The 15,946-nt window shown below is 38.5% G+C and overlaps 1 protein-coding gene across 1 annotated transcript; it reads left to right on the forward strand.

Moving 5' to 3' along the window:
- Positions 1–4,141: 4,141 nt before the first annotated feature.
- On the forward strand, positions 4,142–15,653 carry map1b (microtubule-associated protein 1B). Its single transcript, XM_020921922.2, has 7 exons — positions 4,142–4,478; positions 5,604–5,705; positions 8,257–8,339; positions 8,601–8,741; positions 8,953–13,885; positions 13,968–14,197; positions 14,269–15,653. Exons 1-7 carry the CDS (start codon positions 4,292–4,294, stop codon positions 14,422–14,424), a joined length of 5,832 nt encoding a protein of 1,943 aa, XP_020777581.2. The 5' UTR covers positions 4,142–4,291; the 3' UTR covers positions 14,425–15,653.
- The last annotated feature ends 293 nt before the right edge of the window (positions 15,654–15,946 follow it).

The raw sequence follows: 15,946 nt of genomic DNA on the forward strand, positions 1-15,946 counted from the left end.
AAAATCTACTAAAAGAGCTCATTGTTTTAACTGAAGTATATATGATCTATATCTGTGTCTACATATAACTGTTTGCATAACTGTTTATTTTGAATGTAAGTCACTTTGGCCCATTCTTTGGAAAGGGGAAAAACAAACATTTCGACACTAGCTGAGGTAATTTTAGCTGACTATGTTCAAAGGATTGTTATTCAAGAGAGCAGTTATCTATGTGTCAGAAAAATCTGATTAAGTCATGCAGGAGGATTTGAAAAACAAATGCAGATTATTTATTATTTATCAGATCTGATTATTAAGCCTATGAATCACTGACCACTTGTCTGTGAAATACTTGCAAAACATGAACATACTTGCATTAAAGACACCCTGGGAATTTAAGATTTCTGAATTAATCAGTGTTAATAAAGCCTGTTATATCACAACCCTGGATATGATTAAACTTTATAAAACTTGAAGAAATTCACAGTAACATTTTCTCTGTACAGTTGATTGCAATGATGTCCATGCTGTGGATAGGATGGTAGACATAGGGGGAAAAGTCACTTGCACTTGTCATACTACTTGTTTATTATTTCAGTGTTGTTGAGGAGTTTAATACTGGTCACATTAACCCCACTATCTCACCAGAAAGACAGACTGTTTGTTATTATTTCTTATCTTGGAAAAAGATATGGCGCTAACCAACAGTGTAGGCTACAGTATCTTTGAGACTTGCGGCCAGTCTGAGAAGGCACCACAGTCCAACTTTTAAATCTTTTCTCAGAAACTGTATCAAAGTTTCCCTCATTTACAGATGATGATGATGGAGGTACTTAATTTCAATGTGTTTCTCACATATTCTGGTATCATGTAATTGCACTATGTTGATTAATGAGCCAACAGCTGTACAGTACATGTGGAACAGCACACTTGTTACTGCTCATTCTGCATTGTGTGTTATAGTCTTTTGAATATCCTTTCTCATATGATCACAGTTCAAGGGCACATATGAGGTTCAATAAGAAGTACTATGGAGGTAGACACAGAGTTTCATAGATAAAAATTTCGTAAGACATAAATACTACTACTGCAAATACTACTTTATTCTGCACTGTAGGCTATCTGAATCAAAGAGCAGGTAAAAGTATCACATAGTAAATGTGATATTGGAACATAAAATAACACTAATAAAATATATTTAGGATGTCCCCTGGGTCATATTCATTGGAAATCCCAGGGCTGGAATATATATGAGTAATGAGCATTCCCAAGGTTTTTTTTGCCCCATGGCCTTACTTGGTCCTGTAAACAAGCCAATCCAAAACAGTGTTCACCCAATTTGCTTTGGCAACAGCTGCAGCGGATTCCTTGGGATACTAAAACTATCACTAAAAGGAGATGGATTAATGTAACAGATTAAATATTTGGCTACTACAAAATACACTACACATTTTTTTTTTTTTTTTTACATTATGTTAGTTTATGTCAACAAACATCTAGTTCAACTCATTTGGCGAAAAAATAATCATAGCAGGTCAAACATCTATAATGGTTCTTGGAAGTACACCGTTTTTATGCTGCATCTTGACAATTGTGAAATTGTCTGTTCCTAAAGAGGAAGTGAAATCATACGCACACAAGGATGAGTTGATACAGTCAAATGGGTTATGTCTTTTGAAGAAGAAACACAATATTGCACTATATTTAGTTATTTATCCTTTATTTTATTTTATTATTTTTTTTATTTTTTATTGTGTTCAAATAAAAAAAATCGCTATAGTTTACTTGTAAGGCTGTGGCATTGACTGCAGGGTTTTCAGTGTCATTGCTGGAGTTTACGTCAATATATCAAGGGACATTTAAATCTGTCATTGGTAAGACTTTTGTACTGTACTTCCAAACAAATATCTAAATATGTACAACTTATAACAGCCTAGCCCTAGCCTAAGTATCACATGGTCTGTCCTGTCACATGTAGTAAGTGTCCATGTTATGTTAAACATATCTATGATCAGTACACAGATATGATGCAGAATTTAAATTTATATAAGGTAACACAGAAAAGGCCTGCGGAACCATATAATTTAAAAAAGAGAAAAAACAGCATCAGCCAACCACACACAAAAGCAGTTTAACTAAGAATTCTGGGGGAATATTAATATCACTGAACCACATCAGAAATGCCTGCTCCTAAAGAAAACAAGTGAACACAGAACTATTTCTCCACTTGAAAAGGATGTCAGCTTTTTAAATAAACCATGGACTACAGCCTAATCCCATACTGTTATAGTAAGGTCAGTTATAAACAGCAGGTATTCGCTTCCCCACACGTTGGTTTTCACTTAGCACTGATCCACGCTTTGATACTGATCCACGCTTTGATGGTGCTTTGGCACCATTTACATGGGCTTTGTTGGTGCACGTTTGATTGCTGTGAACTGACTAAATGTTTTCTTAATTGTGGTTGGCATAGACTTAACAAAATATACATTCAAACATTACAAATATTTGCAATATTCTGTTAGCAGGCCCCGAACAGCTGAGAGTAAAGTTAGAGATTTTGAAGCGTTCGCTGTCTGTCACAGCACTACATTGCCACCTGTCGGTTAAAAGTTGCTGTGCTCTATAGTCTGACTGCGCCCAGTCCTTGTGACTCCGCATCATTTGGAGTGTAGGCAAATTGTTGCCACTAGAGAGTGCTGTGATACAAGTCTTCAAAACTTTCTTGAACACAGCACAAATAAATGGCAGTCAAGGTGCATGGTCAGCTCACCTAATTCAAACCAAGTAAAACAAATTGATTGATAATTAATTGAGATGATTGCAAAACAATATAGCTTATTTTAGTTGGCAATGAAAGAGCTTGTTACAGGCCCGTACACTGTGAAATAATTTAATTTCCGTCTTTAATCACTGGTTCGTGTCAAGAAAAAATAAATGACAGTCCAAATCAAGCCATATAGGCACTATATTTTATATCTTATTGTTCACATTATTCAGATTTAAATTACATTTATTTTAGGCCTGGCTGTTCCAGGCCGGGACCAATGTTTAAAGCTGAATCTTGGTAACTTGGATGTTTGTGATTGTTTCAAATCAACATGCAAAATAATCCAAGTTTACGTTAATCTTTGTGGAATCCGTATGTTGTATGTATTCAACGTTTTTACACTACACCGTCTATCTAAGGATGTATTACATTCCCTAAAATTGTCGATGTAAACTACTACAATCCCTGAATCTCACCCGACAGCCACAACCCCCACCTCTGTTGGTCGCAGCCTTTTATATTTTTAATGCACTTTTCCCAGTTGTGTCTGCTGAATGTTTGATATGATCTCCTATAGCCTCAAACGAATCAAAACTACAACCACAGCCCCTGAAACATTCACATCTAATGGTCATGTGTGCACCCCAGAAAATCCCTTTAAAGTCAATACAATACTTGCAAGGTCAATCCACAAGACTCAATAAATGTAGCCAAAAGGAAGATGCAGTACAAAGCAGCTGCATCCCAGTCACCTCTGTCATAGCTCTAGCTTTGTTGTGCCGCTCATTGTCTTTTTAAGGCAATGGAGGCTGTTTGAAGGAGTCCAGGAATGGTTGTATCTTTTATCTTAACATCACACACTGCAAAACCTCATTACACTGTCAGTCTCGCTTATACAGAAGAAAGAAGGTAACTTCCATGTGAACACAGTTTCTTTGATTTTTCATTTAGAAATCTTTAACCTGTTGTCTTTTTATGGTCCATTTACTAAATCTTGTTCCATCCTCTGCAACCGATTAGGCATAGAATAACAATACAACAGGTTTATGTTGTCAAAATAGTCATGTGGACTTGGTTTATCTTCGTAAATGTATCTAAGATGACTACTGAAATGTATGTTTTTGTATTTGACCCTGTCAAATAAACCAAATACATAAAATAGGCTTACTAATAATAGCATAATAGCCTTAATTGGTCAAATAGGGGTGGCCTAATTTAACTCGTTTACGATAAACCAATTGCAATCATGAGTAGCCTAAACCTCATCAATTATGACAGGCAATAGAAAGTTCCCTGACTTCCGGAGTTTTGATTTGTTGCCAATGACATCAGCTTTGGGGTGAGTGTGCAAAATAGTGGTGGGGCTTCCTCATCCTCCCCGGTTACCGAGGATGACACACTGTCTGCCGGTATAAAAGGCTAGAGCCACTCCTATCAGCCTCTTGAGTGTGGTCCCTGCTTGAGAGCATAGATTTGAGAGGAGGGAGGAGGCTGTCGCTGCTAACGCTACTGCTGCTGTCAGGCTACACAGAGCACGGGGAGATGGCTACCCTGGTACAGTCCGCAGATGCGATGGAGAATTTGTACACCCCAAGCAACATCGGAACCACGCCGACATCCTCATGTCCCTCACAACATTTCAATGACAGCAAATTTTACTTGCTCGTGGTGATCGGGGAAGTAGTCACTGAGGAGCATCTGAAGTGTGCTATTGCGGACATAGAGAAAGGTAAGATCGAGCGGAGCAATAATATGGGGTGTAGGCTGAGGATGGAGGCCAAGTTTACAGTTTCAAGTTAGACTTGAACGATAGGCCCATAAAATGTAACATAGGCTATAGCTGATGGGCGTCAGCACGATATTATTATTTTAACCTGCCTAAAAATGTTGGCCTAATGCATTGCTTATGTCTTCATATGGATTCATATATGTCTCAGTACTGACATGGCCCCTCCCAGTCTCCCGAAACGATGGGCGACCCATCCCTTCACTGACTGGTGCGTCGCTCCACCTGCCACAGTGCCCCAAGCGTCATTGCGTTCTTTTCCAAGTCCATTTAGAGTAAAAGACCTGTTGTGTCGCACATTCATCCATTGAAATACTTGCTCTGTTATATGAATATTATGATATTTCACCGCAGTGATTCAGCATTTGTTCTGAACTCGGCATCAGAAACGCTGTTTGTGCTTGAGTTTTGGTTGGGTGTCATGCTGTGTGCGCGTTTTCCTGCAGCAGCTAGTCTCCTTTCATCACGTTAAAAATACGTGCGTCAGGCTTTTGTTTTTCCCATACGCGTAGTCTAATCCAGGCAGTCAGGAGTAGCCTCTTTTCTTAAATAAATAAATAAATAAATAAGTAAATAAATAAATAAATATAGCCTCATGCGCCTTCGTGCAATGTTCTTCTGTATACAGCCAGTAGATCTGTATCAGTGTGTATATGCAAGTGCAAAGTTTATTTCTCCTCTTGGTCCCCTCCCTCTGTCAGCATCCGCAACCAGTTTACTCTCATCCCACGTCTCACCGGCTAGTGGGCGTGGCCAATGCGCACTGCGGCCTCTATAACAAACCATGTGGGCCAAATGTCATATTATGCGCTGTTTTGAATACAGATACAGTAGCTGTTTATTTGTCACATTGCTAATGATGTTCTTGTGAAGTAATTCAGGTGTTATGCTGCATGTGTTGATGTTGAATTGATACTAATAAATAGGCCTAAATAAAGTCAATATAGTTTAATATTTGTTTCATGAAATCTTCATAGCCTGTCGCATATTGCTTATGGCGTCTGTCTTGATTTTTATAGCAAGATTTTTTGTTTATTTGTTTTTTTGATTTTGTTTTTGTTCTTCCAGGGATCCGGTCATGGGACACCAACCTTATTGACTGCAACCTGGACCAGGAACTCAAGCTGTTTGTCTCGCGGCACTCAGCTCGTTTTTCTGCAGATGTCAGAGGTAACGCCAGAGTACAGAGCAATGTCATTGATCTATCGCAGGACCAGCCCGAGAGGGAATTAAAATATATTAGACCATATAGCAGTCGTCGCACACAATTTTATGTTATAATATCTCTGTCAGCACAGTGTTTTATTAACTAATTCCAGATACACCAACGGTTCGAAGGGAGTGGTCTCACAAAGTGAACTAGATATGTAGTGTCTCAGTGAGCAGTATGGCCTTGACGGTCAGCCGGAAGCAAGCCTCTCTCTGGACCACTTTGTATAGGCAAGCATGGCCCTACACAAGGGCAAGGTTATTTTTATTAAAAATAAAATTACTTCAAATGCATCAAGAAAGACAATGCAATTGAGGAAAATACTGCGATTTTAAAAAATCAAATCATGTTTTCCCTTTTTGACCCCAGTTTTCCCTATTTGATCATTCCCCCTGGTATTGTTGCCTTGCAACCTGAAGGAGCACAGTTGCTTTGGGAGTAATTAGTAACAGGAAATCTCCAGGGGCAAATGGCTATAAAAATGAGGTTAGAGGAAAAGCCGCGATAGAGTAAGATGAGGCAAAGGTAAAATGGCAAGAAAGAGACTGGACGCTGAGTAGATTAAACATTGTGCTCCACAACAGTGTCTCCAAGTAGAGGATAAGAGAGTAAACAATTAAACTTATGTGAATATGTCCATTGCTGACCATCAGGTTAGATTACTAGAACAGAAGGCCTGATAGCATGCATTAAAGACTATATTGATTAGAGAGTGTCACAGATGGGCACTTGAGACTTCATGTGCCTATTTGAGCTTGGTGTAGTGTCAGACAGAGACAATGGATCCAGTCATTTTTAATATAATTACTGGAGAGAACATTGATGAGCTATTGGTGGCTACTGTGTTGTATATGTTGAGTCTGAGCAAAAACGTTCTTCAAATATATTTAGAGATTAAAACCAAATTGTTGTATTGCTGAAATTGCATTCACAGGACAGCCACACATTCAGTAATTGAGGACATAAATCAATCAAATCCCGTGTGATATTTTTGTTCAACTATCTGCATTTGGCCATGGCTTTTGGATGCTGTGCCAAAAACAAGCAGCTAACTTAATGATAGTAGTAGAAGGGCTGCATGATTTCTGTACTTGTCAGAACAAAGGTCATTGGTGCATGTCACACTGGCTCACCTCTACAGACAGTGGGCTGCACTGAAAGGACATCTGTACTGACTCTAGATAATTTTAGGATCAAGTACTTTGTGACCCCAAATTAAGATATCTGAATGTTATCCATAACAAAATCTTTATAACAGTAACACAAAAATATATATTTTAACAAAAAGTTCAATTTAGTTATGCTTTGCATACAAAAACTAGCATAACCTTTAAGACTGCAGTCTGATACACCTATAATGTAATCACAAATTTCACAAAGGTTTAAATAAGTTATATACTGTATGCTACGTGACATTAATACAGCATTAAATTAAGATTAATTTGGTCTCCTTTTCTTCAAATTACTTTTTGGACCATTTTGTTTATTTACCTTGACATGTTTCATCTAGTCATCATCAGAAGAGTCATTTTGCTCTGATGTGTCTTGCCGGCTGATTTACAGTCTTTGACGTGGTCTTCCTTCTGTGAGAGGAAGGACGTCAATGCCCTCTGTAGTTCAACTTCTTCACAACAGTATCCCAAGTGTGAGGAAGCGGACCAAGAGCAACTGAAGCCTGCCATCTCAGACCACTGCAAAAGAGAGAACCACGTTATGGATTGGGATGGAATCAAAGTTATTGACACAATAAACACCATCCTTAGATAAAGCAGGCAACAGCCGGAAACATGCCAATAATACACTAAACTGAGACAATGGAGCGTTCTTGCTTTCCCACACTTGGACACTTGAAGAAATCTGCACAGAACTATAGAGGGCACTGTAGGCAGTGGTTAGAGAAAAACAATAGAGTAGTTGAATGTTGATATATATAAGCACAAAGCAAATGACAATGTTTTATGTTTATATTCCCAAATTTATATTTGTATGTGTATTTTATGGTTGGTGCAAATCCCTCCTTGGTGGAGAGAGCATCATGTTAATGGCCATGTGCTCAAGCAGGAATTAGTGATATCAAATATGAATAGAGACCATGCAGTAACCAAATAGATGCTGCAGTCTCAGGTGACAGGAAAATGCTGGCCTCAGAAGCCTTATATGCTTTCACAGGTAATGCAGAAGAAACAACCTTTTGTGAAAAACTACTGTCTGCTTTAGTCATTTGATGTTAGATGAAATCTGGAGACAATACGATCATGTAATCATAGTGCGTGTGATCCAAGTGTCATGATGGAGACAAAAACGTATTCAGTCAAAGGTTAATATGTTTGATTATGAGCCCACTAGTTCTGGTCACATTTATTTTTATGTAAATAATGTATGCTACTTATATCCTTGGCAAATGAAGTGTCCAAACAATACACATAATTACATTACTCACGTTATGTACAATACAATAATGAAATTATTCTGAGTTGGACTGTACTCTTACTCTCATCTGTTGTGATTTAGGGCAGAGAATCCTTCATCATAAAAGCAATGCCCTGGAAACAGTGGTGCTCATCAACCCTTCGGATGAAGCGGTCAGCACTGAGGTGACTCATCCACATGTATAAATTAATTTATTTTAATTAGACAGTTAGAAATTCTCTTCACTGAATTATACTTAAAACAATGGCATTATAATAATTTCACATGGGTTTGCAATCTATTTATTTTGCCTGCGGTGTCTTAATTAAAGGCTAAAGCCAACCCTGAGATGCTTAGTTGTTTATTTTCAAATCAGCACGCCTAGCCTTTTCGGCTCACTTTCAACACACATTACCTGCAATTTAATGCTATTTATTATTTTTCAGGTTCGTTTGATGATTTCAGATACATCTAAGCACAAGCTTCTTGTTCTCTCGGGACAGTGCTCAGAAAACACTGGGGAGCTTATTCTTCAGTCTGGATCATTCTCTTTTTACAACTTCATTGACATTTTCACTGACCAAGAAGTAAGTCACGTCATCTATAATATATCTATACATATCTATCTATATCTATATCTATATCTCTCTATATATCTATATCTATCTATCTATCTATCTATCTATCTCTATATATAGAGAGATAGATAGATAGATAGATAGATAGATAGATAGATAGATAGATATTTTGACTGAAGCATTTTAAGTACATTGCACATTTTTCTTTTTCCCCATTTAGATTGGCGAGCTCCTCAGCACTATTCACCCAGCAAACAAAGCAAACCTTACACTTTCCTGTCCAGATCAGGGTGACTGGAAAAACTCCAACCTGGACAAACACAATCTACAAGACTTTATTAACATGAAATTAAATTCTGTGCTCATACTTCCAGAAATGGAGGGTCTCTCAGAGTTCACAGAATATTTATTTGAATCTGTCGAGATCCCAGCACCTTTTGACTTGTTAGAGCCACCAACATCAGGTGGCTTTTTGAAGCTTTCCAAACCATGCTGCTACATATTTCCTGGAGGTCGAGGTGACTCAGCTCTTTTTGCTGTAAATGGCTTTAACATGCTCATTAATGGTGGCTCAGACAGAAAATCATGCTTTTGGAAACTTGTTAGACATCTGGACAGGGTTGACTCGATTCTTCTGACTCATATTGGAGATGATAACCTACCGGGGATTAACAGTATGCTACAGAGGAAAATGGCAGAGATTGAAGAAGAACAATCACAAGGATCCACAGCAAACAGTGACTGGACAAATAACATGATTTCACCTGATATTGGTGTTGTGTTTGTAAATCTGCCGGAAAACCTGAATAATGCTGAACCAAACTCCAGAATGCGCAGGACTCTTGATGAAATTGCAATGACACAGCAATTACTTGCAAAACTGAATTTGAGAGTTGAGTCTTTACAAAGACCTGTCGGAAACATAATTGAGCCAGTCATACTATTCCAAAAAATGGGAGTTGGAAAACTTGAGATGTATGTGCTGAATCCAGCAAAAAACAGCAAAGAGATGCAATACTTTCTGAAACACTGGAAAGGCACTGAAAAGGACACCACATCAATTCTCTTACCAAATGGTAAAGAATCTGAGTACCCGGTTTCATATTTGACATCAATTTCCTCTCTCATTGTGTGGCACCCGGCAAACCCTTCTGATAAGGTTGTACGTGTTCTCTTCCCTGGTAATGCCACCCAGCAACACATCCTTGAAGGTCTAGAAAAGCTGAAGCACTTGGACTTTTTAAAGCAACCAATTGTAACTCAAAAAGGAATGGCTTCTAGTGTACCCTCAACACCTACTCTTAAGCAAACTAAAATGAAACATAGGGCAGACAGCAAGGAAAGCTTAAAGTCTAGTGCAAAACCATCACCAGTTAAGACAGGAAGGAAAGAGTCTAAAGAGGAAACTCCTGAGAAAGCCAAAACAGATGCGGAATCATTGTTTGAAAAAACACACAAGATTGAGAAAAAAGACAAGGTTGTAATCAAGAAAGAAAAAGTAAAGGGTTCTGAAATAGAAGCAAAGGTAGAATCACCAGCTAAAACGGATGCCCCTGAAAAGAAGAAATCTGAGATTAAACCTAAAACAGAGAAGGTCCCCAAGAAGGAACCCAAAAAGTCACTTGAAAATAAGAAAGATACCAAAAAGGAATCAGTAAAAAAGGATGACGTTCCAAAACCAGCTAAGAAAATAATCAAAAAGGACATCAAGAAAGACTTGACAATGAGCGAGGACAAGAAAGAACAAAAGAAAGATCTGAAGAAACCCTCCAAAGATATAAAAAAGAATACAGCAGAGGGAAAGAATATAGTATCAAAACCAAAAACACAGAAAAAAGAGACAGGGACACAATCCAAACTGAAGGAAAAGAGCAAATCAAAGGTGGCAAAGAAAGAGTCCAGTACAACCAGTAGCAAAGCAGAAGACATTACAGCTACAGTCGCTGAAGATCCAGAAGTAGAGAGGTCACTGATGTCCTCACCAGAAGACCTAACTAAAGACTTTGAGGAACTCAAGGCAGAGCTGCTAACTGAAGATGAAGCTACAGTTCAAGTACATCTTAAAGAGGTGATACAAAGAGAGAATGTAACACAAACCAAAGAGTCACTGGCAGCATTAGGAAGTGTGGATGAAGGTATCACCTCGACTGAAGTTGAAGAAGACAGTGGTGTATCTCCAGAAGAACAAATAATTAAAGACAGAATGAGTGAAATGTTTGAAGATGAGGGAACATGTGTGAAAGGGACATCTGAGGGAGGAGATTTTGAGGAGAAACTTAACATCGGAGAAGTTTGTGAATCACAAAAAGAAGAAATAAACAACCAAAAGCCAGCTATACCCCAAGATGAAGACTCTGAATATCCTAAAGAGAAATGTGAAAATACTAAAGATGGTAGTGATTTGACCAATAAAAATGTAGAGATTCTGCCTTTGGAGGTCGTAGATGTAGAACAACAGTTAGCACCAGTTTCACAAAAGGTTTCTTCACCAGTTTCCCCAGCAGCATCTATCAATGATGAAATGGTCCCAACTGGCTTTGAGAACTCAGCTTCAGATGATGAAAACAGGGATGAACAACCAGAAGATTTCACTGTTACATCGGGACTTACTCAGTCCACAATTGAGATCTCAAGTGTTCCTACTCCCTTGGATGACATGTCAACTCCTAAAGACATAATGAGTGATGAAACTGCTAATGATGACTCACCCACACAGGATGCTGTAATCCTGGAAACATCACAATCTGAAGAGGCTGACAAACCGAAACTCTCCCCTGTTAAAAGTGAGCCTGAATGCAAAAAATCCCTTAGCGATGCCACTGAAGGACATGATTATAATGTCTCTGCTTCAACAATATCACCATGTTCATTATTAGAAGATGATAAATTTATAAAAGACTTTGAAAACAAAACTGAATGCTTTGTTTCAGTACAATACGAGTCCAGTGATCAAGATAATGATAGACCAGGTGAAGCCCAGTCCTCTTTGTCCCCTTTCATACGATCCCCCTCAGTGGAAAGCAAGCAAAATAAAGTTGAAAGTTCTTCAAATTTTGCAGCTCCAATAGAACTTTCAACTACACTGACAAAAACAAGTCCAGAGGACAAAACTGTAGAAGGGTCATCCTCTCCTCAATCCTCTGGTCACACACCTTACTATCAGTCTCCAGTTGATGAGAAAGCAGATTCTCTTCCACTAGTTAGTGAAGAGGGTGGAATGCAGGGTCCTGTTATTGTAGAGGTCACGAGTGATCTTGAGGATTCCTCGAATAAAGTTACTCTAGAACATGATGAACCACGACAATTAGAGTCTACTGAGAATGTGGCATGTACTCCACAAAACATACCTCAAATGTTTCAACCAAAAGATATCAAGGATGCAACACCAGTTCTAATTGGACAAAAGAAAAATGGAGAGCATCCCCCATGCACATTTTCCTCATCAATATATCGGCATGAAACAGACAATAATAATTGTACAACATTTAAAGAGGAAAGTAAAATGTCTATTTCTGAAGGGACAACATCTGATAAGTCAGGCACTCCTTTGGAGGAAGTGGTAGCAGAAGATACATTCTCTCATTTGGCTTCAGCCTCAACAGCTTCATTAGCCACAAGCTCCCTCCCAGAGCCCACCACTGACTCTCCTTCACTCCATGCAGAAGTTGGTTCTCCACATTCAACCGAAGTAGATGATTCACTGTCAGTTTCTGTGGTTCAGACCCCAACTACTTTTCATGAAGCTGAAGGTTCTCCGACTAAAGAAGATAGCCCTAGACCAATGTCTATTTCTCCAGACATTTCACCAAAGGCTAAAAACCAAACACATCTGGATACAAGATCACCAGAGCACTCAACTATGTCTGCTGATGTTGGCCAGGACTCACCTGATCATTCACTTGCTTTGGACTTTAGCAAGCAGTCACCAGAGCATCCATCACTTGGAAGTGGCTCTCATGCTACAGAGAATGGCCCGACTGAGATTGAATACAGTCCAGACAAAAAAGATATCAAGTCACCAGGGGAGAAACCAGTACTTTTTGAAGAATGTGATGCTCGTACAACCTCTGCTACACCCTCAGATGCCTCTCAGTCCACTCCCTCTGTTACTACTCCTTGTCAGTTGGCAGATTTGACACAAGATGTGACTGAAAAGATAGATAGGTCTGTAGATGTACCAAAGATAGCATCTATGAACATATTAAATGAACCACCTTCATTGTTAGAAGATCCATCAGCTAAAGACAACCTCAGCCTTGGGACATCTTTCATAAAGACAGATAGTCAAGAGAAGGATAACTGTCCCAAAATGCCATCTCCATTGGAGAATAGTACATTAGAAAACCTTTCACCATCAAAAGAATTGGACAGAATGCCTCCTTCTGTGCAAAAAAATCCTTCTCCCCCTAATCTTCCTCTTACATTTGACCAGAGTATTTGCAATGTTCCTTGTGGCTCTAAGGACCCAGCTACCAACAGGCAAAGTCCTTGTGGTGCATCTAAAACAGATGTTGATCTCTGCTTGGTCGCATCATGTGAGTACCGCCATCCAAAGACAGAACTGTCCCCATCTTTCATGAACCCAAATCCTCTGGAATATTTTATCAGTGAAGAACGCACATTTGAGGAAGAAAAGCCTCTGGCCAAATCTGGAGGTGGTTCCCGACCTCCAGGAGGGAAGATGTCTTCTAAGCAGTGTGAAGAGACCCCACCCACATCCATCAGTGAATCTGCACCCTCGCAGACAGATTCTGATGTGCCCCCCGGGACAGAGGAGTGTCCCTCAATCACTGCAGATGCTAACATAGACTCTGAAGATGATTCTGAAACGCTGCCTACTGACAGGACCCTGACGTACAGACATGTAGACCCCCCTCCTATGGCACTCAAGGACTCGGCTCCATCTCCTGGGCACCATGATGTGTGTATGGTGGATCCAGACACTTTTAAGGCTGAAGAAAATTCCAACACAGATGGGAGTGAAAAGTCCAAAAAGAAAAAGCTTTCAAAAAAATTTACACCTGTGAGTAAGCCTGTGGCTCCAAAGGCCAAGGACACAAAGACTGTATTGCACAAGAAAAGTACAGGCGAAGGAAAGGACGCCAAAAATGCAACCAATACTTCGGCTTCAAGAGGTGTAAAAAGTGCCACTGGTGAGTATTCTATTTAGAGCTTATCTTGTTATCTTGTTAGGCCATTTAAAATTAAATACATAAAAAATTACTTCTTTTAAAGGAAATGGAAAAGGATCGAGTGGAGCTCTGCCCAGCTGCCCACCAATGTATATGGATTTGGTATACATCCCTAATCATTGCAGTGCCAAGAATGTAAATGCTGAATTCTTCAAGAGTGTGCGATCCTCATACTATGTTATCAGTGGCAACAACCAGACTGCTCAAGAGCCCAGCAAGGCTGTCCTTGATGCTCTGCTAGAGGGAAAGTCCCATTGGGAACACAATATGCAGGTATGCTTTCAGTTTTTAAAAATAAGATGTGCATTTTATATATATATATTTATTTATTTATTTATTTTCAGGTTACTCTAATTCCAACACATGACACTGATGTCCTGAGGGAGTGGTATCAGGAAACCCATGACAAACAACAGGAACTGAACATCATGGTTCTGGCTAGCAGCAGCACTGTTGTCATGCAAGATGAGTCTTTTCCAGCATGTAAAATAGAAATGTAGGATTTTTACTGAAGGTTTATGTATGAAGAGGCAACACTGAAACCTTAAGGTACAGCTAAATTAACTAAAAACTGTAAGATGTTATCCCTTTTCTCAAACGTGTGGAGTCAGTTAACTCTAAATCAACTATTTGATGCAAATCATGATTGATATTTGATTTTAGATAATTTTTCATATTTAAGTATTATTTATTTAGTTCATACTATTTGTATATTTATTTAATATGTATGGTGTTTTTTGGGAACTTCCTGTTTTGTTTTTGTTTTTTTTGTTTTTTTTTCAGAATGTAAAATTTTCTCTACTACAGGTCTCTACACAAAATGTGTCTTAGTTTTGAATGTCTTTTTGATTGTTTAGAAGAAGGGAATCCATTTTTTTATTTCTCCAGTTTTACATCACTTTAAATGCTATCTAAAACACCACATTCTGTACGTAAATAGACCATACGAGTTTCTGGGGAACAGGTGCATGGCTTTTTTAGGAATTATGAATCACACCTTTGTTAAATATATGAAGCCTTATGCATTTACAAGTTTTGACAATATTAACTACTTAAGTGGGTTCTAATGTAGCATTAACAGTACTGGGTCATTTGCAATTTGGTAAGAGTATTCAGGGAGACTGCCCATAGAGGTCTAGAGCACATATTGAAGTGAGATGTAGTAACATCTAAAAGAAGACTAAAATACTAACTGCTCTAAACTAATACAAGAATCACATTCATTACAGTAAATGTTTGGTGGCATTCAAAAAACAAGGTTCAAAGGATTATTGAAGATCTCATAGACGTAGAGACAGTTACTTATAACAACCTTTGAGAATGTCGATTGGATATCTCTTGCAGACCGATATAGACAAATGTGGAAAAACATTAGGAAATTACCATTCATTATGGTCAGCCTTACTATAATCAAAGACTGCAGACAATGCGTGTCATTCACAATCCCAGGCTTCAGCAGCAACAACCCAACAGACTTTCCACAGATAATATGAGCAAAAATCATACTGTCTTTCATGAGGCCTCTCACCTCACCTTTGTGCGGATCTAGATTATCTGCAGCTATGTATTTGTCCTGTAATATTCTGGTTCCTAAAACCATTTGTATGTTAGAACAATTGTATTTGTTAGCGCTTGATGTGTGTGTTGCAATATTTCCTTAATCAGCAAATCTGTAAAAGGTCTCAAGTAAAGAACAAACAGTCAAATGACCACAATAAATAAACTTTAAAACTCAGTGTTTGGCTTCTATTTAGCAAAATAGGCTAATTGAATGTATCACATCAATTTCTCAAATTTAACACTCAGCATATTATTATTTATAGTTTTAAATCACTCGTAATATTGCATTTAAGTCTGTTATTTTATTTAGTTAAAATCTGTTACAATCACATTTTACAACCAAATGTTGTCTAGGTGACTGCTGTTTTGGAGGCTGTTCATTTGCACCTGATTGCAAGAGGAGGAAACAGTTGCTGGGCTGGGATGCTTTTGTCTGCATGAAAGCATATATCAATATTTAAT

Source organism: Boleophthalmus pectinirostris, unplaced genomic scaffold (genome assembly GCF_026225935.1).
Source record: "Boleophthalmus pectinirostris isolate CB_2022bp ecotype Guang Dong unplaced genomic scaffold, ASM2622593v1 HiC_scaffold_18, whole genome shotgun sequence".
Lineage (NCBI taxonomy): Eukaryota > Metazoa > Chordata > Actinopteri > Gobiiformes > Gobiidae > Boleophthalmus > Boleophthalmus pectinirostris.

Excerpts from the sequence above, each read along its gene's own strand:
- map1b (XM_020921922.2), top strand. The coding sequence starts at position 4,292 with ATGGCTACCCTGGTACAGTCCGCAGATGCGATGGAGAATTTGTACACC. Across the intron at positions 8,742-8,952 it reads ACATTTTCACTGACCAAGAA|ATTGGCGAGCTCCTCAGCAC; the intron begins GTAAGTCACGTC and ends TTCCCCATTTAG. Across the intron at positions 14,198-14,268 it reads ATTGGGAACACAATATGCAG|GTTACTCTAATTCCAACACA; the intron begins GTATGCTTTCAG and ends ATTTATTTTCAG.